Source organism: Dendrobates tinctorius, unplaced genomic scaffold, assembly GCF_039654945.1.
Source record: "Dendrobates tinctorius isolate UK_male_01 unplaced genomic scaffold, ASM3965494v1 ptg000062l, whole genome shotgun sequence".
NCBI classification, from domain to species: Eukaryota; Metazoa; Chordata; class Amphibia; order Anura; family Dendrobatidae; genus Dendrobates; species Dendrobates tinctorius.
Genome location: NW_027361730.1, coordinates 23,565,476 through 23,588,051, shown reverse-complemented (window position 1 = coordinate 23,588,051; position 22,576 = coordinate 23,565,476). Strand labels below are relative to the sequence as shown.

The 22,576-nt window shown below is 46.5% G+C and overlaps 1 protein-coding gene across 2 annotated transcripts in view; it reads left to right on the top strand.

Moving 5' to 3' along the window:
- Window positions 1-12,502: 12,502 nt before the first annotated feature.
- Window positions 12,503-22,576, top strand: part of USP3 (ubiquitin specific peptidase 3) — a 65,626-nt gene continuing 55,552 nt past the window's right edge. The window contains exons 1-5 of one of the 2 annotated variants that reach the window (XM_073579386.1): window positions 12,503-12,821; window positions 15,890-15,950; window positions 17,779-17,916; window positions 18,491-18,574; window positions 19,676-19,757. In XM_073579386.1, coding sequence (XP_073435487.1) covers window positions 12,731-12,821; window positions 15,890-15,950; window positions 17,779-17,916; window positions 18,491-18,574; window positions 19,676-19,757 — 456 coding nt within the window. In that variant the 5' untranslated portion in view covers window positions 12,503-12,730. Of the gene's footprint in view, window positions 12,822-13,106; window positions 13,126-15,889; window positions 15,951-17,778; window positions 17,917-18,490; window positions 18,575-19,675; window positions 19,758-22,576 lie in introns of those variants that run through there. The other variant, XM_073579387.1, reaches the window with a different exon arrangement.

The window sequence follows — 22,576 nt, the reverse complement described above, 5'->3', positions numbered from 1 at the left end:
TGTTGGATGTTGATCTCCATGAGGTCTCTCATCCTCCTTTTCGCAGTCTTTTTACTAGGCATTGCTCCTACTAGCCAGTTTCCTACTCCACACTGATGAGGGGCAATACCCCGAAACAGCTGTCTGTGGATGGATACCATGTTTTGGCATAGGTGGTTTCCTTCATTGGAGACTGCCCTTCCTGTGGTTGTTCCTTCCCGGTGAAAGACCTGGCTAGTCATTGCTTGTAATGTATGTGCTGTGATGTCTCTTGTGTTTGCACTGTTATGAACCTGCATTGTGTAATGTTAGGTTAGGGACAGCAAAGAGTTAGTTTGTGGGCTGGACTAGCAGCCTCAAGGGAGCAAGAAGCTCCTGCTTCCTAGTGAGAGCTGGGCAAGCTTGCCCATGGCAGGTTGTGCTCCCCTCCTGGGAGCTGGCTGTACCGCTGGAGGGAACAGAGTGCTGCACTGGACCCATGGCAGTGAAGTCGGCACAGGACTGCGTGGTGCCCCGCCGAGGACAATAATCATCAGTCTGCACTTCAATTGGGTGAGATCAACGATGTTTCTTCCTTTTTCATTCACCTTATTGCACTGTGACATTTTACTCATTTACTCCTAGCATCACTAGTCAGATACGTTGTCTAGCATTCTTACCAAAAGATGGGAATGCTTTTTCGTGGTTTGTTGTATCTTGATAGTAGGTCTTAGGTTTTAATTTGGGCTGTGGCTGCTCTGCTGAATTTTTAAGTTATGATTTCATTAAAAGTTAAATTTTTAACAGTATTCTCTAGGCTGGGTGTGTAAGTTATCAAGAAGAAATATGCTAATTATGCAAATTGTCTCTTCAGAGAGGAAGAGGACTAGAACTTTAGTGCCACCTTTTGGAAGTAGCAATCCTAAAAGTCAATGTCGACCCTTTAACGAGTCTTGTTACATGACTTAGGATAAAAGCCCCATGTGAACTGCATTGTATTTTATATGGTATGCATTGCTGAATTTCCACCACTTTCCCATGCTCCTGAATGTCCCATGTGAACTGCATTGTATTTTATATGGTATGCATAGCTTACCCATCCTCTTGTATCCATAATTGTACTCCATCTTGTTATCTTTGCCACACATCTAAGTGGTCTGTATAACCCCTTCCCCCTTTTACGACCTCTGCTTAAGGCTACTTTCACACTAGCGTCGTGTGATGAACGTCGCCATGTGTTGGGGCGACGTACCGACGCACGTTGTGAAAGTTTTGCACAACGGGGGCAGCGGATGCAGTTTTTCAACGCATCCGCTGCCCCTTTGTAATGTCCAGGGAGGAGGGGGCGGAGTTTCGGCCGCGCATGCGCGGTCAAAAATGGCGGACACGACGCACAAAAAAAGTTACATGTAACGTTTTTGTGTGCGTCGCGGCCGCCAAAACACGATGCATCCGTCGCACGATGGATGCGACGTGTGGCCATACGTCGCTAATGCAAGTCTATGGAGAAAAAACGCATCCTGCAGGCAACTTTGCAGGATGCGTTTTTTCTCCAAAACGACGCATTGCGACGTACGTCACACGACGCTAGTGTGAAAGTAGCCTAACGTGCATTTGGCCTGAGCAGTCACACCCCACTTTCACTCACACCTGATTGTCTTTAGCTGCACATATATTCAGCACCATGGGTCTGCTCCAGACGTAGTCGGCGCCATCAATGTCAAAATCCTTATTTCAAAGTACTGATTTCTAAGTACTCTGTATTAGACTAGAATTGGACTCGAATTTGACTGCAAGGTAACAGCCTATAACACCACAACGTTTCGCCTTCTTTTTACTATCACCCCCATACTATTCTATTTCTCCCTAACTTCTGCAATCCCCCCTCCTAGTAAGGAACTATTCATCTCCCCCTCCATTCTCCCCAGCCACCAGCCTTCTCCTCACAACTGTTCCTCCACATACAATCCTTTTTCTCCAGACACGCACGGCCACATCATGTCCTATCCTGCTCCCACCTTCTAATGCTTTGTCTACTACTCCTTATTGCTGGCGACATATCCCCAAATCCTGGCCCTCCTCAACACATCCCTACACTCACTTCTACCACCCTGCCACGATCCTCTACACGTCCTCGCAACCATGATAACCTCATACCCATTCATCCAGCCCCCACTCCCTCAACCCCCTTACCTGGAGCCCTATGGAACGCACGCTCTGTCTGCAACAAGCTATAATTTATCCATGACCTCTTTATCACCAACAAACTCTCCTTCCTCACCATCACTGAAACCTGGCTCACTCCCTCTGACACAGCCTCTCCAGCTGCGCTTCCTATGGCGGATTCCATCTCTCTCACACCCCTCGCCCCAGCAACAAACGTGGTGGAAGAGTTGGCTTGCTCCTGCCTGATACCTGCTCCTTTACCCCAATTCCTCTGCCACCCTCCGCTACTCTTCCCTCATTCGAGGTGCACTCTGTCCGCATCTATTCCCCCTCCAACCTCCAATTGGCTGTCATCTACCGCCCCCCAGAACTAGCCATCTCCACCTTTCTCGACCACTTCACCACATGGCTACTCCATTTCCTTTCTGCTGACATCCCCACCATCATCATGGGCGACTTCAACATCCCCATTGACACTTCCACCCCGGCCGCCTCTAAACTTCTATCGCTCACGGCTTCCCTCGGCCTCACTCAATGGTCCTCTGCGGCCACTCACAAAGATGGTCACACACTGGACCTTATCTTCACTCATCTCTGTTCCCTCACTAATCTCAATAACTCACTCCTCCCCCTGTCTGACCACAACCTACTGACATTCTCTTCCCTCTCCTCTCCTACTGCGCAACCCCTGCTCCATTAACTCACTCACCCTCGCAGGAATCTCAAACACCTCAATTTACAATCACTCTCTGAGTCCCTTCTCCCTCTTACAGACATAGCTTCCCTTCATGACACAGATGCTGCTGCCACTTTTTATAACACCACAATAACAGCAACACTCGATTCGGCTGCCCCCCTCACGCAGAGCAAAACTCGAACAATCAACAGGCAGCCCTGGCTGACTAGCCTGACCAAAGAACTGAGATGGGTTTCCAGGGCCGCTGAGCGGAGATGGAAGAGAACCCATTCTACTGAGCACTTCAACGCATACAAGCAGTCCCTTGTCAGCTTTAAGTCCACACTCCCTGCCGCAAAACAAACTTACTTCGCATCTCTCATATCCTCCCTGTCTCACAACCCTAAACAGCTCTTCATCACTTTCAATTCTCTACTCCGTCCCACAATACCTCCTCCCCCTCCTCTCATTTCTGCTGAAGACTTTGCCTCCTTCTTTAAGCAGAAGATCGACACGATCAGACAAAACTTCGGCCCACAGCCCCCAATGCCCCTCTTAGCAGCTCAGCCCTGTTCTGCAAAAGCCAGCTTCTCCACCATGACAGAAGATCAGCTCTCCACCCTTCTGTCAAGATCACACCTCACCACTTGTGCCCTCGACCCACTCCCGTCTCACCTCATCCCTAACATGGCCACAGTCCTCATCCCATCTCTAACACACCTTTTCAACCTTTCACTTACAAATGGTGTCTTTCCCTCATCTTTCAAACATGCCTCAATCACACCCATCCTCAAAAAGCCCTCCCTTGACCAATCCTCTGTGTCTAACTATCGCCCAATATCTCTTCTCCCTTATGCCTCAAAACTACTGGAACAGCATGTATATCTTGAACTGTCCTCCCACCTCTAATAATAATAATAATCTTTATTTATATAGCGCCAACATATTCCGCAGCGCTTTACAGTTTAACAGTTTCAAAACACAAGTCATAAGTGTTAACAATACAATAATTAAAGCAAAATAAGACGAAATAAGACGACCCTGCTCGTGAGAGCTTACAATCTACAATGAGGTGAGGGAGATACAAAGTACAGGTGTGTATTTACAATGGTGTATTTACAATGAAGGTCCAGCCATCTTGCGGGAGTGAAGGATGGATGGAGATAGTGAATGGGCTACACACGCACACTTACACAGAGAATGACTTTGATTAGTGAACGTGACAGGCCGCTCTGAACAGGTGTGTTTTGAGGGAGCGCCTAAAACTATGCAAATTGTGGATAGTCCTGATTTCTTGGGGTAGAGCATTCCAGGGAATAGGAGCAGCACGGGAGAAGTCTTGGAGTCGGGAGTGGGAGGTACGGATTAGTGCAGAGGTTAGTCGAAAGTCGTTTGCAGAGCGCAGCGATCGGCTAGGCCGATAGACAGAAATGAGAGAAGAGATGTAAGGGGGTGCCGCACTGTGGAGAGCTTTGTGGGTGAGAACAAGTACTTTAAATTGGATCCTATAATGAATGGGCAGCCAATGTAAGGACTGGCGAAGAGCGGACGCGTCCAAGTACCGATTAGCCAGATGGACGATCCTGGCCGCTGCATTAAGTATGGACTGGAGAGGGGATAGTCGAGTGACGGGGAGGCCAATTAATAGAGCGTTGCAGTAATCCAGGCGAGAGTGGATCAATGCAACAGTGAGGATTTTTGTTGTTTCCATAGTGAGAAAAGGGCAGATTCTAGAGATGTTCTTTAAGTGTAAGCGGCAAGAGCGGGCAATTGATTGTATATGGGATGTGAAGGAGAGATTGGTGTCAAACATAACACCCAGACAGCGCGCCTGCTGCCGGGGTGTTATTGTGGTACCACCCACGGAGAGGGAAATGTCAGATTTAGGGAGGTTAGTAGACGGCAAGAGCAGAAGAAGTTCAGTTTTGGAGAGGTTGAGTTTCAGATAGAGAGCGGACATGATATTGGAGACTGCGGACAGACAGTCACTGGCGTTCTGTAGTACAGCGGGGGTAAGGTCGGGGGAAGACGTGTATAGTTGTGTGTCATCAGCATAAAGATGGTACTGAAAGCCAAATCTGCTGATGGTCTGTCCAATTGGGGCCGTGTAGAGAGAGAAAAGAAGGGGGCCAAGGACTGAGCCCTGAGGTACCCCGACAGCAAGAGGAAGAGGAGATGACGTGGAGCCAGAGAACAAAACACTGAAGGAGCGGTCAGAGATATAGGAAGAGAACCAGGAGAGTGCAGTGTCCTTAATGCCTAGTGACTGGAGCCTAGAGAGTAGGAGATGGTGGTCAACAGTATCGAAAGCTGCAGATAGGTCAAGAAGAATGAGCAGAGAGTGGTCACTGTTACGTTTTGCTGTCAGAAGGTCATTGGTCACTTTGATGAGTGCAGTTTCAGTCGAATGTAGGGGGCGGAAGCCGGACTGTGAAGGGTCTAGAAGGGAGTGAATGGAGAGGTAACGGGTAAGGCGGGAGTAAACTAGGCGATCCAAAAGTTTAGAGATGAAGGGGAGATTGGAGACTGGTCTGTAGTTGTTTGTGCAGGATGGGTCGAGAGCAGGTTTCTTTAGTAATGGAGTAAGGATGGCGTGTTTGAAGGAGGATAGGAAAATGCCCGAGGAGAGGGAGAGATTAAAGATTGTAGTTAGGTGGGTTGTGACGACTGGAGAGAGAGACTGGAGGAGATGTGAGGGAATGGGGTCGGTAGTGCATGTAGTTGGACGAGAAGAAGAGAGGAGTCTGGAGACGACTTCTTCTGTGATGGGATCAAATGTGGAGAGTGAGCCAGGGGAGATACAGGAAGGGATGGGAGTCACAGCACTTGGTGGTTGGGAGCAGATTTCTTGACGGATATTATCTATTTTTTCTGTAAAGTGGGAGGCCAGGTCATCAGCACAAATGTCTGTGATAGGGGCTTGTGCTTTTGGCCTGAGGAGGGAGTGAAAAGTGTCAAAAAGTTTCTTGGGGTTGTTGGCTAGTGAGGAGATCAGGGTGGTGAAGTAGGTCTGTTTGGCAAGGTGAAGGGCAGCGTTATAGGTTCTTAACATAAATTTGAAGTGGATGAAGTCTTCTGGTGTGCGGGTTTTTCTCCATAGGCGTTCAGCACTCCTGGAGCATCGCTGGAGAAGTTGAGTTTGCGAAGTGAGCCAGGGCTGTTTTACTCTGTGTTTGGAGGTTCTGAGGGTGAGGGGAGCTACTTGGTCAAGGGTGCTTCTAAGAGTGTGATTGTAGTGATGAACAGCCAGATTAGGACAGGAAAGAGAGGAGATTGGGGACAGAGATGAGTGTAGGGAATCTGAAAGTGTCTGAGGGTTAATAGCTTGTAGATTTCTGACTGTGTGATAGGTAGGAGTGAGCTGGGGTGGGCAAGGATTTGTGAGCGTGAAGAAGAGAATGTTGTGGTCAGAGTGGAAGCGGCGAGTTATTTCGGTGGGAGATTGAACAGAGCCGGCAGAAGACCAGATCAAGGGTGTTACCGTCCTTATGTGTCTCAGAGGTTAAAAGCTGTGAGAGGCCTAGAGAGGTGGTTAGTGATAGAAGCTGGGATGCAGATGTGGAAGCAGGGCTGTTAATGGGGATGTTGAAGTCTCCCAGGATGAGGGTTGGTAGTTCTGAGGACATAAGTGTGGCAGCCAGGCTGAAAAGTGGTCAAGGAAGTGGGTGGGTGAGCCTGGGGGCCGGTATATGACTGCTACCCTGAGGGAGAGGGGACGGAAGAGCCTGATGGTGTGGGCCTCAAAAGAAGGGAATAAGAGTGATGGGACTGGGGGGATGACCTGGAAAGTGCATTGTGGGGACAGGAGTATGCCAACTCCACCACCAGGTCTGTTTGTGGGTCTCGGGGAGTGAGAGAATTGTAAGCCACCGTAGGAAATGGCAGCAGGAGAGACAGTGTCAGAATCCTGAATCCAGGTTTCAGTGAGGGCCAACAGATTAAGAGAGTTGTTCAGAAAGTAGTTGTGTAGGAAAGGAAGCTTGTTACAAGCAGACCGTGGATTCCAGAGGGCACAATTAAAAGATTGAGATGAGGGAGTGCAAGTAATGTTAATCAGATTATTGTGGTTTCGATATGAGGTAGGGTAGGGGTTGAGGTTGGGGGATGGTGGACCAGGGTTGGGGGAGATGTCCCCTGAAATCAGTAGGAGAAGGAAGATAAAGAGCCAATAGTTGTTGGAATTGTAAGTAGTTTTTTTCTGCGATGTGTTTGGGCAAGATGGGCTGAGGTTTCTCAGGAAGGTGAGGAGTGCATGGGAGCTGTACATGGGAGAAGGAAGTATAGAGGGGCTGATGTGTATGAGTCGTGATGGAGGGGGGATAGGGTGATGAATGTGGATGGCAAGGGAACACAGGAGGATAAAACTAAAGCACATGGTTAAAGGGGAAGGCAAAGTGTGGGTTACCTGATTCCAGCCCTGATTAACTGCCATGTATAACTGCCGTTTTGCTGGATGCTTAGCTTCTGTGATGCTTTGCTTATGGGATGCTTGCGTGCTGCACCCCACACTTGCGTGCTTCCCCTTAGCAACTACTACATATATAGGCCACACTACAGGGTCAGGAGAGAGGGATTGTGGGAGCTGGTTGGGTATAATTTGGCAGCTGGGGCCAGCACACCAGCGGATGGTTAGATGATCAAAGGCACTAGACCAAGATGTGGAAATATGCTATAGCACCTTCCACCTGATAAGATCTAGAAAGGCCCCAGTCAAAGATCTAAAGCAGTAAGTATTACATACAGTGCAACAAATCCTCCTGTTACCTCTTTGACCGGTTACAATCTGGCTTCCGACCACATCACTCAACTGAAACTGCCCTAACTAAAGTCACTAACGACTTACTAACCACCAAGAGCAAGCGACACTACTCTGTCCTCCTTCTCCTGGAGCTGTCCTCTGCCTTCGACACCGTAGACCATTCCCTCCTGCTACAGACTCTCATCTCTTGGCATCACAGACCTGGCCCTATCCTGTATCTCATCATATCTAACAGACCGAACATTTAGTGTCTCCCTCTCACACACCACCTCCTCACCTCGCCCCCTGTCTGTCGGTGTTCCCCAAGGCTCTGTCCTAGGACCCCTACTATTCTCCATCTATACCTTCGGCTTGGGACAGCTCATAGAATCCCATGGTTTGCAGTATCACCTCTATGCCGATAACACGCAGATCTACCTATCCGGACCCGACCTCGCCTCCTTACTGACTGAAATCCCACAATGTCTGTCTGCTATCTCAGCCTTCTTCTCTGCGCGCTTTCTCAAACTGAACATGGACAAAACAGAATTTATCATCTTTCCCCCATCTCACTCTACCCCTCCACCAGACCTATCCATCAATGTCAACGGCTGCTCTCTTTCACCAGTCCCGCACGCTTGGTGCCTTGGGGTGATCCTCGACTCTGCGCTCTCTTTCAAACCACATATGCAAGCCCTCGCCTCCTCCTGCCGCCTCAAACTCAAAAATATTTCCCAGATCCGCTCATTCCTCAACCACAAAAACACTAGTGCATGCTCTTATCATCTCCCGCCTCGACTACTGCAAGCTCCTACTCTCTGGCCTCCCCTCTAGCACTCTGGCTCCGCTCCAGTCCATCCTACACTCTGCTGCCCGACTAATCCACCTGTCTCCCCGCTATTCCCCAGCCTCCCCCCTATGCCAGACCCTTCACTGGCTTCCTATTGGCCAGAGGCTACAATTCAAAACCCTAACCATGACATACAAAGCCATCCACAACCTGTCTCCTCCATACATCTGTGACATGGTCTCTAGGTACCTACCCGCACGCAACCTTCGATCATCTCAAGATCTCCTTCTCTACTCCCCCCTTATCTCTTCTTCCCACCACCGCATACAAGACTTCTCTCGTGCTTTCCCATACTCTGCAACTCCCTGCCGCAACACATCAGACTCTCGCCAACAACAGAAACCTTCAAGAAGAACCTGAAGATCCACCTGTTCCGACAAGCCTACAGCCTGCAATGATCCTCGGTCTGTCTACTGAACCACAGCAAGACCTGCTCTACCCTCTCCTACTGTATCCTCACCCATCCCTGTAGACTGTGAGCCCTCGCGGGCAGGGTCCCCTCTCCTTATGTACTTGTGTGTCCCTTGTCTTACACATGTTTATTATACTTTTCTATATTTCCCCTTTTCACATGTAAAGCGCCATGGAATAAATGGCGCTATATAAATGCATAATAATAATAATAATAATAATAATAAAAAAAAGCCAAGCCAGAATCTAAGTTTGCAGACACTGTGTTTCAGGGAGTAAAAAGTAAAGTTGGTAACCCTGATTCAGAATGGTGGAACATTCCATAGACAACCATTAACCCCTTTTCCGACATCAGGCATAAATTTACGCCGATGTCGCACTGCCTCCTTTTGATGTGGGCTCACCACTGGAGCCCACATCAAAGGGAGGGAGTCCGATATTGGCGTAAATTTACGCCCGATGTCGGAAAGGGGTTAATGGTTGTCTATGGAATGTTCCATAGTCTCCCATGGAAACTACTGAAGTATGCCATAAAAAAATGTTTTTAAAAATATAAAAAAAAATTAAAAGTTCAAATCACCCCTCTTTCACCACATTCAAAATAAAACAATAAAAAAATCAAAACACACATATTTGTTATTGACACGTTCAGAATCGCCAAATCTATCAATAAAAGAAGGATTAACCTAATCACTAAACGGCGTAGCGAGAAAAAAAGTCAAAACACTAGAATTACGTTTTTTTGGTCGCCGTGACATTGAATTAAAATGCAATAAGGGGTGATCAAAAGATCGTATCTTCACAATAGTATCACTAAAAACGTCAGCTCGGTGCACAAAAAATAAGCCCTCACCTAACCCCAGATCACTAAAAATGGAGAGACTACGGGTCTCAGAAAATGGCGCAATTTTTTTTAAACAAAGTTTTTAATTTTTTTTTCACCACTTAAATAAAAAAAGAACCTAGACATGTTTGGAGTCTATGAACTCGTAATGACCTGGAGAATCATAATGGTAGGTCACTTTTAGCATTTACTGAACCTAGTAAAAAAGCCATACAAAAAACAAGTGTGGGATTGCATTATTTTTGCAATTTCACTGCACAATGAATTTTTTCCTGTTTTCCAGTACACGATATGGTAAAACCAATGGTGTCGTTCAAAAGTACAACTCGTTCTGCAAAAAATAAGCTCTCACATGGCCATATTGAGGCTATGTACCCACGTATGCAGAAAATTCCTGACTAAAAACCGGACTCCTTCCTAGGAAACGTACGTTTTTTTCGGCGCGGTTTTTGCGCATTTTTTTCCGGAGCGTCCCCAGTCTCATAGAATATAGTTAGAAATGCTGATTTTTCAGCTAAATTAAAGAGCATGCAGCGTTGTTTTACCGTGATGTCTTTTTTTTGCGATAAAAAACGCATCAATATGCACAAAAAGTGCGGAATTCATTAAAATGAATGGGATGCTTCTTGTAAGTGTTTTTGCCGGTAAAAACGCTTAAAAAACATGAAAAAAACGCTTACATGGGTACACAGCCTAACGGAAAAATAAGGCTGTGTAACCACGCAAGCGTTTTTTTCCCAGCAAAAACGCTTCAAAAACGCAAACATTAAGCATCTCATTGTTTTTAATGAATTCCTCAATTTTTGTGCACATGATGCTTTTTTTTGCGGAAAAAACGCATCACGGTAAAAAATGCAGCATGTTCATTAATTTTGCAGAAAAAAAACACATCTCCAACTATATTCTATGAGCATGTGGATGCTCCTGTAAAAAAATGCATAAAAAAAACGTGCGTTTTTCCTGGAAAGGAGTCTGTTTTTTTTCTGCATACGTGGGTACATAGCCTAAAAGTTATGGCTCTTGAGAAGTAGGGAAGCAAAAAATGAAAACGGAAATAGCTCCAGTCATGAAGGGGTTAATAACCTCAATAATAGCAGCCAAGGCGTTAGTGTGCTGCACTCATACTCCACATTGAATAAATCGGGACATATTGTTTTCATGTTTTCCTGACCATTTCCATATTAAGGGTGTGTGCACACGCTGCGGATTCTGCCCTGCGGATCCGCAGCAGTTTCTGCTGCGTTGTACAGTACCTTAAACCCTATGGAAAAAAAAAACGCTGTGCACGCTGGAGAATTTTCCGCGCGTTTTTGCTGCGGTTTCAAAACCACAGAAAGAATTGACATGTCAATTCTTTCTGCGGATTCCGCTACGGTTTGCCATCTCTTCCATTGTGGAGATGAAAAACCGCAGGGCAAAACCGCAGCGGATCAAATAATCAGTGCGGATCAATCCGCAGCAGAATCCACAGCGTGTGCACGTACCCTAAGGGTACAATGTTAGCCAATGGGATTACAAATCCGCAGTGCACATGCTGTGGATTTTTCTGCGCAGATTTGCTGCAGTTTCCCAACATGTCAATTCTTTCTGCGGATTCCGTAGCATATTGACACCTGTTCCATTGTCCAGGTGTCAATCCACAGGGGAAAACCGCTGGCAAATCCGCGGGAAAACCACAGGTCGCTGTACCTGAAAATCCGCGTGGAAAAATCTGCAGCATGTGCACTCACCCTAACAGGTCGATCCATCCTGCAATTTTTAATAAGGCCACATTCACACGGTCAGTATTTTACCCCAGTATTTGTGTAGGGAAGGTGAACTGACGGACGGACTTGTCAGGAAAGGTTTGCACAGCTTAGACAGGTGTCAGTTACTACAGTGGGGAAACAGCTAGGAAAGTGTAGTGGACGTGCAGTACCTTGGGTTGACCATTAGAGGGCAGGGAGGAGTGTGAGCAAAGGACTTGACATCAGCTTAGGCCTGTTTCACACTTCCGTTTTTTTCAAATCCGTCAAAATCCGTTGTTTTCCGTAAAAAAACGGATCCGCCATTTTTTGCAGGATCCGTTTTTTTTGTCCCATAGACTTCCATTACGGTTACCGCGGATCCGTCAAAAAAACGGAAACGGATCCGTTTGGCGGACACAAAAACGGAAGTGTGAAACAGGCCTTAGGAAACCGTTGGTCATGGGGGGGCGGAGTTACAGGGAACCGGGAAAGATATAAATTTGAAGGAGGGTTCCAAAAGTTCCAGTCCCCAGGGGGGGGCTCCAGTGACAGGAGAACTACAACAGTTTGTGCACTGTGAGGAGAACCAAACTAAGGGGGGTGGTCCTGACAGGAAGAACCGCAGTATAGACGAGACACGGGGTGAGGGACACCATATTTGAAACGACGAAGCTGACCAGTAAAAGTGCTGATGGTGTACGGGCCTAAGGCGGCCACAGTGACTGAGCTGACAGGATCGTCACAGAGTGAAGGGGCGGTACGTGTAAATACGTCCCTGGTGTAAAGTACGATGTGTGAAGCGGCCCTGGACACGGAGGGCCGTGGGAAAGATATTGCGGTGTGCTGTGAGGGCCGTCAGTTGGACGGTGGAAAATAAACTTGGACCTGTTGCACCCGAAACCTGCCTCATCTTGTGTCTGTACGTCACTGCGCGGTATATCGAGGGACCACCCCCCAGCCCGGCCCACCGACCCTACATTTGTAAGGGAAAACCAGGAGTGAAACAGAGGAAAAGAATAATAGAAACCCGTCACCACTTCTGTATTATCACCCACTCCTGGTTTTGGCCTACAAATTCTGAGGTAAAATACTGACTGTATGAACGTGCCCGTGCTGAGCCTCACACACACTCGTCAGTCTGGAGGCAGAGCAGGAAGCGTGCCGCCTCCACAGCATCCTGACTGATGCACAACAGGAAGAACCTGGTGCAGCACAGTTACCGTAGAAACCATCAGCCTGCACGCAGTAGGGGCAGTGATATGATCTTGCGTCAGGAAGCCACGCCTCCATGTTTCTATGGTGGAAAAAGTCCCGGTTCTACAGTGCTGTGTCTTAACCTCTTGTGTCCCTCCGCTTCGCCATGGAGTGCCCGCACCTTACCGCCAGTGTGTGTATAGTACCGGACGCCGCCGCTTTCCCCAGCGGCTGCCCCTCCTCGTGGTGCTGCAGTGGTGAGTTGCGTTACTCCTCCCCGTGCTCCACCCGCTGGAGAAGCAGCGCCGCCTGGCTGCAGCGCTCAGGAAAGTCCCGGGTCTGCGCACGGCCTAGTGTGCGGCCGGGCATGGCAGAGGGAATAGCTGTGGCGATAGTAGCGTCACGTGTATTCCAGTGGAGAGCACTGTGCGGGGCCGCATTGTTCCTGGCTGTGGGGCGAGTCTCCCTCCAGCCTGTGGCACATGGGGCTGCCGCCATGGAGTGAGGTGGCATCCCCCTGGCCTCTCTCCCTTTGTTGGGGCTGAATCCTGATTTCCTGGGGTGAGGCTGCCATGTACCCACTCTGTGGTGCCCGCACCCTCTCTGATATAATGGTGGGGTTCTTAATTTGTCATTAATAGGAAAACTCCCAAAGATAGCAGGTGTATGTATACTATTACTTCTGCCATTACTCAGATTTGGGGTCCTGGCAGAACGCCCCCCTGTTGCTGCAGTCAGGGTAGATAAAGATGCATTGAGGTGGCTTTTTCTGGCCTTTTGTTCCCCTCTGAGCCGGAGGGCTGTCATTTCGGGACAGGTCAGATGAGAAGCGGCCATTCCTCCGGCACTTAGGGTTACAGAAGAACCTTTACCTCTCACGCTGTTTTGTGGAGCCCCGCATCACGCTACTGATACTGCAGCCTCTGAGGGAAAAGTACCGACTGTACAGATGCAGCCTTTCCAAAACCCTGCCTGATGAACAATTGCACTTCCAGCAGGATGCCGCAGGCCTCCACTAATAAAGGCAGGGGCAGCACAGGTGCAGACGACTGATAAAAACAGCCACCCACACGATTATGGAGGGGTTAGCTGCCTAGTAGAAAACAATGTACACGCTGCAGGTTTTTCCGCGTGGAACCGCAGGTAAAGTGACCTGCGGTTTCACACCTCTACTATGTTAAAGGTGTGAAACCACAGCGGAATCCGCACAAAGAATTGACATGCGGTTTTTAATACCCATAGGGTAACATGGTACTGTACCATGTCTGTGGAACTGCTGCAGTTCCAAAAACGCGGAACCGCAGCAGAATCCGCAGCGTGTGCACATAGCCTAAGGCTGTGTGCCTACTTGCGTTTTTTCTTAGCAGGGTTTTGGAAAAGCTGCATCTGTTTGAAATGTGATATTTTTTAAATTAAAAAACAAAAATTGACAGCCATTAATTGCGTCTTTGTAACTCCTTGCTGGTGTGGTGGAACTACACATCCCAGTACTGGCAGAGGGCCAATCTGAAGGATCACGGGGGTTAAGAGCAGAAAATGGCAATATATGGTGAATTGCTTCAGATTGTAGTGTTATCCTAGTGTCCTAGGGGCACAGCCGCCAGCTCTAGTGTAATCTCAAGCTGACCAGGCCTGTTGCATTGGTGGTCATTTAATTCCCTGCTCAGACAAGGCAGTATGTGCACAGAACCACATTAGTGCATCTCGGACATCCTCGTTATCTGCGGCACATTTCCTACCCTTAAAGGGACTCTGTCACCCCTTTTTTGAGATATCATATAATGATATCATTCAATTGTGTGTCACATAAGGATTCTCTTAGTACTTTTGCTTCCCCCTGACCCCGCACCTTTCATGCATAAATACCTTTTTTATATCGGTTCAGATGTATGTAAACTGCCGCTGTCCGGTCCGAAGGACGGGGCTTATTCACCTGCCCCCCCCCCCCCTTCCCTGTTTTGCTCTACACAAGAAGAAATGCGTAGAGCAAGACAGGGAGCAGGTGCGGGGTCAGGGGGAAGCAAAAGTACTAAGAGAATCCTTATGTGACACACAATTGAATTATATCATTATATGATATCTCAAAAATGGGTGACAGATTCCCTTTAAGAAACCAATGGCGGCTTGTTTACATGAGTTCATATTAAATGGCTCGTCTCAACGAGCATCTGCCATTATCTGACCGTTTAGGCCACGTTGAGTATTTGATGAGGTTTTGTACCTCAATATTAACATTCTTGGTTTTAGTTTAGAAGTAATCAGAGGGAAAAATATAAACACATCACCACTTACAAATTTTTCACCCACTTCTGATTTTGGTTTACAAGTACTGATGTAATATACTGAGCGTGTGAACGTGGCCTAAGGATCCTGTCTCCATCTGTTAGCAGACAAGAACAGGGTCTAACTGCAAGTTAACACTGCACTTTTTGGGGCAGTTTTTGGCACAAATTGTGCCCTGAAAATCTATTGTTATTTCTAAACACTGTTTTTCAGTGATTCCTTTGTATCCCTGTTCATACTGCACCCACACACACACGATACACCATTTGAAAGGTAAACTTGCCCCCTCCAGCAAGAAAACAGCCAAACAAACCACACATTCCTGATTTTATCACTAAATACAGTTTAAACATTCATTTTCATAAACCTGCATGAAGACACAATGACCTGCAGGTGGCACCTCAACCAGAAAACATTTTTTGGCCTCTACTTATCAAACCAATTTATTGTATTACCAATCTACATATATAAATACCTGTCTGTGTTCATCAGCTCATGAAATGCATTTACATTTGACCAGCTTGCTTTTTCTGAAATTGCCTGTGCCCCCGACGACCAATGTGCAAAAATTTTGCACGGGCCAAGCTAGTCTATATTAAAATGCTCTTTAAATAGGCCAGCAACAAGCATCATTTGAATGGAAAAATGAACTTATGTTGAATTTGTTCAAGAGGTATTTTCACATGTGGGAGAATTAAACATGTCGATTCTAGAGCTTGTTACCATGGATAAATTAAATCTAATAATTTTTTTTCATGCTTTTACTTTAATCAGGGTTTTTGTCATGGCAGTGTACCAGAAAACATCAAGTTCTTTCAAACCATTAAATGTGCATCCGCTGAAAAAATGGCATTAAAAAGCTTGTTACAATTAAGTTCTTACAAAAGCAAAATATTTTTTAGATGTGGATTTTTCAGCCTGAAAATTTCCCTTTGAAGAGCTCAATGTGAATGTACCCTGAAGTATCCCTTTCCCTGTTATTTGCAGCAGAAGTTCTCATATTTTTCTCACTGTATTTTTTTTTTTTTTGCATTTGTTGTAGTTTGCCGCTCTAATAAAAGCCCATGGGTTTGTCTGACTTGCTCCAGTGTCCACTGTGGACGGTAAGTGCTGTAAAGTTATATATATATTAATCCAACGTTTGTCAGGTGCTGTGATAGTAAATATTTTGGAATAGCAGTATGGGGAATTTGGAATTTTTGTTGTGGTGTCTCAAAGGTTTCAGACCTAAGTTTCCTTGCATGATTTTCCTTATCTGGAATTTCAATAGATCTGAATAGACTAAGCTTTTTTGTGGCTTGATTTGTTGGGAAAATAAAAAATTAGGGCTAAAAACCTTTTTGTGGGGAAAAATGTGACTTTTTACGGCTCTACGTTATAAACTTCTGTGACTCACTTGGGGGTTCAAGGTGCTCACCACACATCTAGATACATTCCTTGAGGGGTTTAGTTTCCAAAATACAGTCACTTGTGGGGAGTTTCCACAGTTTAGACACATTTGGGTCTCCCCAAACGCGACGTGGCGTTCGCTAATTATTCCAGCAAATTTTGCATTCAGAAAGTCAAACGTCGCTCCTTCCCTTCCGAGCCCTGCCATGTGCCCAAACAGTAGATTTTCCCCACATATGGAGTATGGGTATGCTCAGGAGAAATTGCACAACAAACTGTGGGGTCCATTTTCTCCTGTTACTGTTTGAAAGTAAAAAAAAAAAAAGGTCTACAATAAAATGTTTGAAAAAAAAGTTAATGTTCATTTTTTCCTTCCACATTCCATTAATTCATGTGAAGCACGTGAAGAGTTAATAAACTTTTTGAATGTGGGTTTGAGCACCGTCAGGGGTGCAGTTTTTAGAATGGTGTCATTTTGGGTTTTTTTCTGTTATATAGGCCCCTCAAAGTCACTTGAAATGTGATGTGGTACCTTAAAAAAAAAAAAAAAAAAATTGTTTAAAAATTGTGCTGATGTAAAGTAGACATGTGGGAAATGTTATTCGTTAACTATTTTGTGTGACATGACTCTGATTTAAGGGCACAAAAATTAAAAGTTTGAAAATTACGAAAGATATCAAAGAAATTTTTACCACTAACATGAAGTACAATATGTCGCAACAAAACTGTCTCAGAAACATTGGGATCCGTTGAAGCGTTCCAGAGGTGTAACCTCATAAAGTGACAGTGGTCAGAATTGTAAAATTTGGCTTGGTCAGGAAGTTGAAAACGGATTCGGGGGTTAAGGGAAAATTTTCCCTGATGGCAGAAATTTTTAGATAGTTTAGTGGTTCTTCCAGTAAGGGCATGTGCTGTGTTGACTTATCTTTTAATAGATGGAGAGAAGAATGTTAAACTGGAATTATGACACCAGTATCATCAGAGCATAAGAGTAAAGTTAGCTGGAAGGCCCGTCAGTGCACCTTAGCAAGCACAAATTGACTATTTAACAAATCCATTGGTATTCGGTTTCTTCTGTGTTTCCACAGGCGAATAAATAATAATGGGTACACAGCGATCACTTACACCATTGTTTTGTCCCCATACAGTAGGATGTTATCGGCAGCACATGCCCTGATTACACGGCTGATGTGTGGGCGATAATGATGATTTTGTTTTGCTCATTCATCTGGTGATTGCTGGAATATTTACTTGATCCGATAATTGAATCTGAGTGTTCCTACGTGATTATCGAGAGTTCTAAATGCTCCATGAAGCAGGGGATCCATGTATACTAACACGGAGTGTTCAGCTCGTACTGGGTGTTAGAACTTTCTGGTCTCTAAATGAATGTCCTTGATGTCAATACTATGCATACTAGTGTAGATGTGCTTGAATGCATTTTATGAGAAGTGAGATAAACCTCTATAATAAAAAGATGCAAAATGTTCCTGATGAGAAAAACTTGTTCTTCCTGTGTGATTGTTTGCATGTGATGAACAGGTACGTGAATGGTCATGCAAAAAAACATTACGAGGAAGCGCAAACACCACTGCCCAATCACAAGCAACAAGAAAAGTTAGAGAAAGAGAAAACCCAGCACACGGTGTGTATGGACTGCAGCAGCTACAGCACATATTGGTGAGGATCAGTATTTTTCACACACTCTTCTTAAAGTGAATGTCTCATTATTATTACTTATGTTAGTGCTTACGTCAAGTTGAAGGGTTGTTACAAAGTTATCCCCTTTCTATGTCTTACTGATAGGTGGGGGCTTAACATTGGGGACCCCCTTTAGATTTCAAGATCAAGACTGTGAAACCCAGGCTTTCAGAGCCCCGACTTGAATGGAGTGGAGGTGCATATGATCAATCTTTACACCATTGATTGACTAAGATGTCAGAAAAATGAGAGCACCACAGAGCATGGCTATTTTCAACAGCCATGATGGGGGGGGGGGGGAAACAGCGGGAGGAAGCAGAGCTAACGGCGGGGGGGGGGGGGTGTGCTATGGAAACTTTGAGAAACAGGACAGCCGTCTATGTACAGGGATTGCACAGGTTCTAAACCTGCAGGAACTAATGTTAGTGAAATAGCTGTGGCCCAAAGTGACCTGCGGAAAGCGTCAGCTTCCTGTGACTGCTTTTCAGATTTTATATAGTAACAAGAATAAAAAAGATATATGATTTATCCATGTCTATTTTGCTGCTTTCAGTTACCGTTGTGATGACTTTGTGGTTAATGACACAAAGTTATCTTTGGTGCAGAAAGTTCGGGAACTCTTGCAAAACTTGGAAAAGTAAGTAGAAAATTGAAACCTATATTTTTTTTCCTCGTCTTTAGCTGCATTTACAGGCTAGAATATGAAATTTATCCCAAGACCAAAGTTGATCATGCAGCTTTTATGGTTTATTGGCATATACTGGACAAGCCATGTATAGGATTTTAGCTTCTACATGTGAATGGTCTTCATTCACTAACAGTAATCCAATAACTTTAGAATAGTGAAAAACTAAAGAATTGATATGCTGCTGAGTGCATGTAATGTGGGGAAAACAAATGAAAGAAGGGACCAGATTCTGGGGAAAAAATGCAGGCTTGGAGAACTGAGGAAATATTGATTAATAAAGTGATGTTTGGTTAGAAATATTGTATACATAAAAAGTTAGACATAATAAGCATTATTGACCCTAAACCTGTATACCCCTTTAACAAACATTTGAAAACACTGCCATCTTGTGGTATTCATAAGCAGGGCAAAAGAGCTCAGTGCACAACATATGTGAAATCAACCTGCTAAAAATTGAGTTTGTCTGCAGGATATTGCACCCCAAACTATTTATATGTCCATGTAGGTCTTTGAAAGACAAGTTCAGCAATACCTTTATATGGCCAGTCTGTTTTGTTTCTGAGAAATCAGTGTTTGAATTGATAAACAAATGGCCATTGTAGATCTGAAGCCTTTGTACTCCAGCTGTAGTCCCTGCCCAACGCCGCTCTTCTTGCTTGAATGAAGTCCCACAGCAAGGAGGCTGTCAGTTAAACAGGAGGAGCCGGCCGGCGCTGGACAGTGAATAGAGCTGGAGTGACAGATGCTTCAGAACTTCCATAGATCTTCAGCCTCAGTTGCATATCAATTCAAACATTGATTTTTCATTAACACAGGAACAGACTGGCCATGTGACTGTATTGCTGGGCTTGTCTTTGAAAGTGTTATATTTACATATTAAAGAATATGAGGTGGGTGAAATTCCATTTAAAGCCCCAAGGATAGCATTGACCTTCTCTGCCTCATGTCATGAATTGTATGAAATCTGTATTATGGTGGGAATAATAACAGTAGCATAGTCAATAAGTTTTGTTTTTGAGTGGACTTGTCAGTAATTGTATCTTTTGTCAGCTCTGCATTCACAGCAGAAAGGCATAGGAAGAGAAAGTTATTGGATAATCCATCACTGAATAAAAAAACACTCAAAATAAATGTAAGTACTTGGACTATCTCGCTGACCTTGGTTCATTTTATGTTGTATCTGTTTTTATTACTTTCTGAGAAGGTCATCGAAGAGATAAAAGGATCATACAGAAAAGTACATTCCCTTTTGTATGGTTTTTGGCAGGATGTAACTTCTAGAATTCTAGTCTTGTAATGAGAAATATGCAGTAATCTAACATATACCATTTACTCTGTCGCCTCATTGTGGGACACAGAACCATGGGTGTTATGCTGCTGTCCACTAGGAGGCGACACTACGCATAATCTGAAAAAGATTAACTATGGCTCCTCCTCTGCAGTTTACACCCCTGGACGGCGTCAGCCTTCTCCAGTTTTTGCTTAGTGTCGCAAGGAGGCACACCTAAAGGATTTTTCTTTTTTCCGTTTTTTTTCTTCGGATGACAGATGAAGAAAAGTGGGTCTCCTCAGTGAGACTCCCGGCATGTCTCCTTCCTCGGCCCCCTATTATGGGGTGCCCAGTTGAAGTTGAGATGGCGGTTCCCCATGTCGCTCTTCCCCAGTCCTGCGGGTGCTGGTTCGAAGTTGAGACCCCCCTACTTCCCCAATTCCTTTTGGTCTTGGGTTGAGGGCGAGGAAGAAGCCCCCTGACGGTGACAGCAGCACCCTCCCTAATCCCCCTCTGGGGGTATTAGGTTGAGACGCCGCAGGTAGGGTCTGTCCATGGCAACCTACGCAGCATCCAGGGACCCCAGCCAGCTGCGGGCTCCTGTCGGGGCCAGGGGGGAGTGCAGGCAGGCATAGCACATGCAGACACAGGGCTCTATGTGCCCCTGTGTCTGCGGCAGCATTAGTCTACAGCGCCGCAGGGGAACCCACCACAGGGCCCCGCTTCAGGTTGTGGCCTCACCGCTAGCCTGCCTTTCAATCCGGGGGGGGGGGTCCGGTAAAAATGCGACAACCCCCCCCCCCCCCCCCACACACACACTCGGACTACCGCGCCGACCTGGAGCCCTTCCTGGGCATAGAAATCTAATTTAGGCCGCGGCTCCCCCGGCCTGCCCCCCCGGATGACAAATATGACACTCCACAGTGTCATAGAAGGGGCGGATTGAGGCAGAAAGGGCGCGTTTTTTCACATCTCTGCGCGCTCTTTCTCAGCTCTCCGCCCCCTTCTTCTCCCTCATCTCCTCGGCAGCCATCTTCGCTGCAGCAGACACTGTCCCATACAGCAGCAGCAAAGCCAGCAGTCTCCGGGGGGCACAGGACTGTGAATTGTCAGCGCTGGACCTAGGGGCACACTGGTGGGGTAAGATCACAGCCGGGTTCTCTTTACTCGGCTGTGAATCCATATTACCTACAAGGTTTTCCTATAGCTCCCTTGCGTAGTCACCCTTGTACAGTCTTCTGCTAGCCAGCCTCTGTGCACTATGCCGGGCTCAAGGAAAAGAACCAGGCAGGACTGTTTTTATGCTTTCTGCACAGCCTGCAAAGCCACTCTCCCCAGTGGCTGCACGTACCCGCACTGCAAGGATTGTATCCAAAATACTGGGTCAGAGCCCCAGGAAGCCCCTATCATTGCTTCAGCGGCCGCTACCACGTTGGAAAGGGCTACCCAGATGTCGCAGTCTATGACACAGTCCATAGATAACCTGACCTCCACATTACTCCAGGCTCTGCAGGGTCATGCCTCGCCTATGAGTGTTACCCAGCAAAGGGACAGCTCCACCCAGGGACAGGCAGTTTCTGGCTCTCCCAGACGTAAGCGGGCCCACACGTCGCGCTCCTCTGCGTCATCCCATAGCACACGGTCATCCCCCACCAGGGAGAGACACCGTGGTCCCAGGTCGCCTAGACCGTCCCCTACCAGTGACAGACAACGCAAATCTCCACAAGAAGACCTCCGCCCCAGCTCACCCACCAGGGAACACCTGAGCGATACGCAGGATTCGAAAAGGCATCTGTGACTCCGACTCAGACAATGAGACAGAGAGGTCTCTGGTCCCTTGTCTCCCTAGCAACACAGCGCTAGTTGAGGACATAATCTCTTCCATCCATCGGGTGCTGGACATTTCCGATCCAACCCCGGAAGTCCCAGAACACAAGATTTGCTTTGAAGGTGTTCTGAAACCACCTAAGGTTTTCACTAACTACCCGGAATTTCAAACGATCCTTACAAAGCAGTCTGCACAGCCTGATAAAAAATTCACCAATTGTAAATATTTAGAAGCTAGGTACCCCTTCCCACAAAAGGACACCAAACAGTGGACAGATCCACCTGAAGTGGACCCCCCAGTCTCTAGACTAGCAGCACAGACCCTCCTCTCACTGCCAGATAGCTCAACCCTCAGGCACGCAGCAGACCGACAGGTAGAATGGCTCGCTCAGTGTTCGAAGCGGCAGGGGACTCCCTGGCCCCCGCGTTCGCTTCAGTTTGGGCGGCCACGGCCATTCTGGCTTGGGCCAAAACATTGCAAGATGGCCTTCAAACTTCAAATCCTCAGCTGTCGGACCATGCGGTTCAAATAGCAGTAGTAGCAGATTACATGCTTCATGCAGCCCTTGACTCCGCAAGAGGTGTAGCGGGGATAGCAGCAAACGCCATCACAATTCGGCGTATCCTCTGGCTGCGGGAATGGAAAGTGGATGCGGCCTCAAAGAAATCCCTCACGCATCTCCCGTACTGCAGTGGACGGCTTTTCGGTGAAAAGTTGGACACAATGATATCCAACACCACTGGGGGTAAGAGTACCTTTCTCCCTCAACTCAAACCTAAACGCACGTTTAAACGGTGTAATCAAACACGATTCCAATCCTTTCGGAATTCTTCGGGCTGGTCAGTCTCGCGCC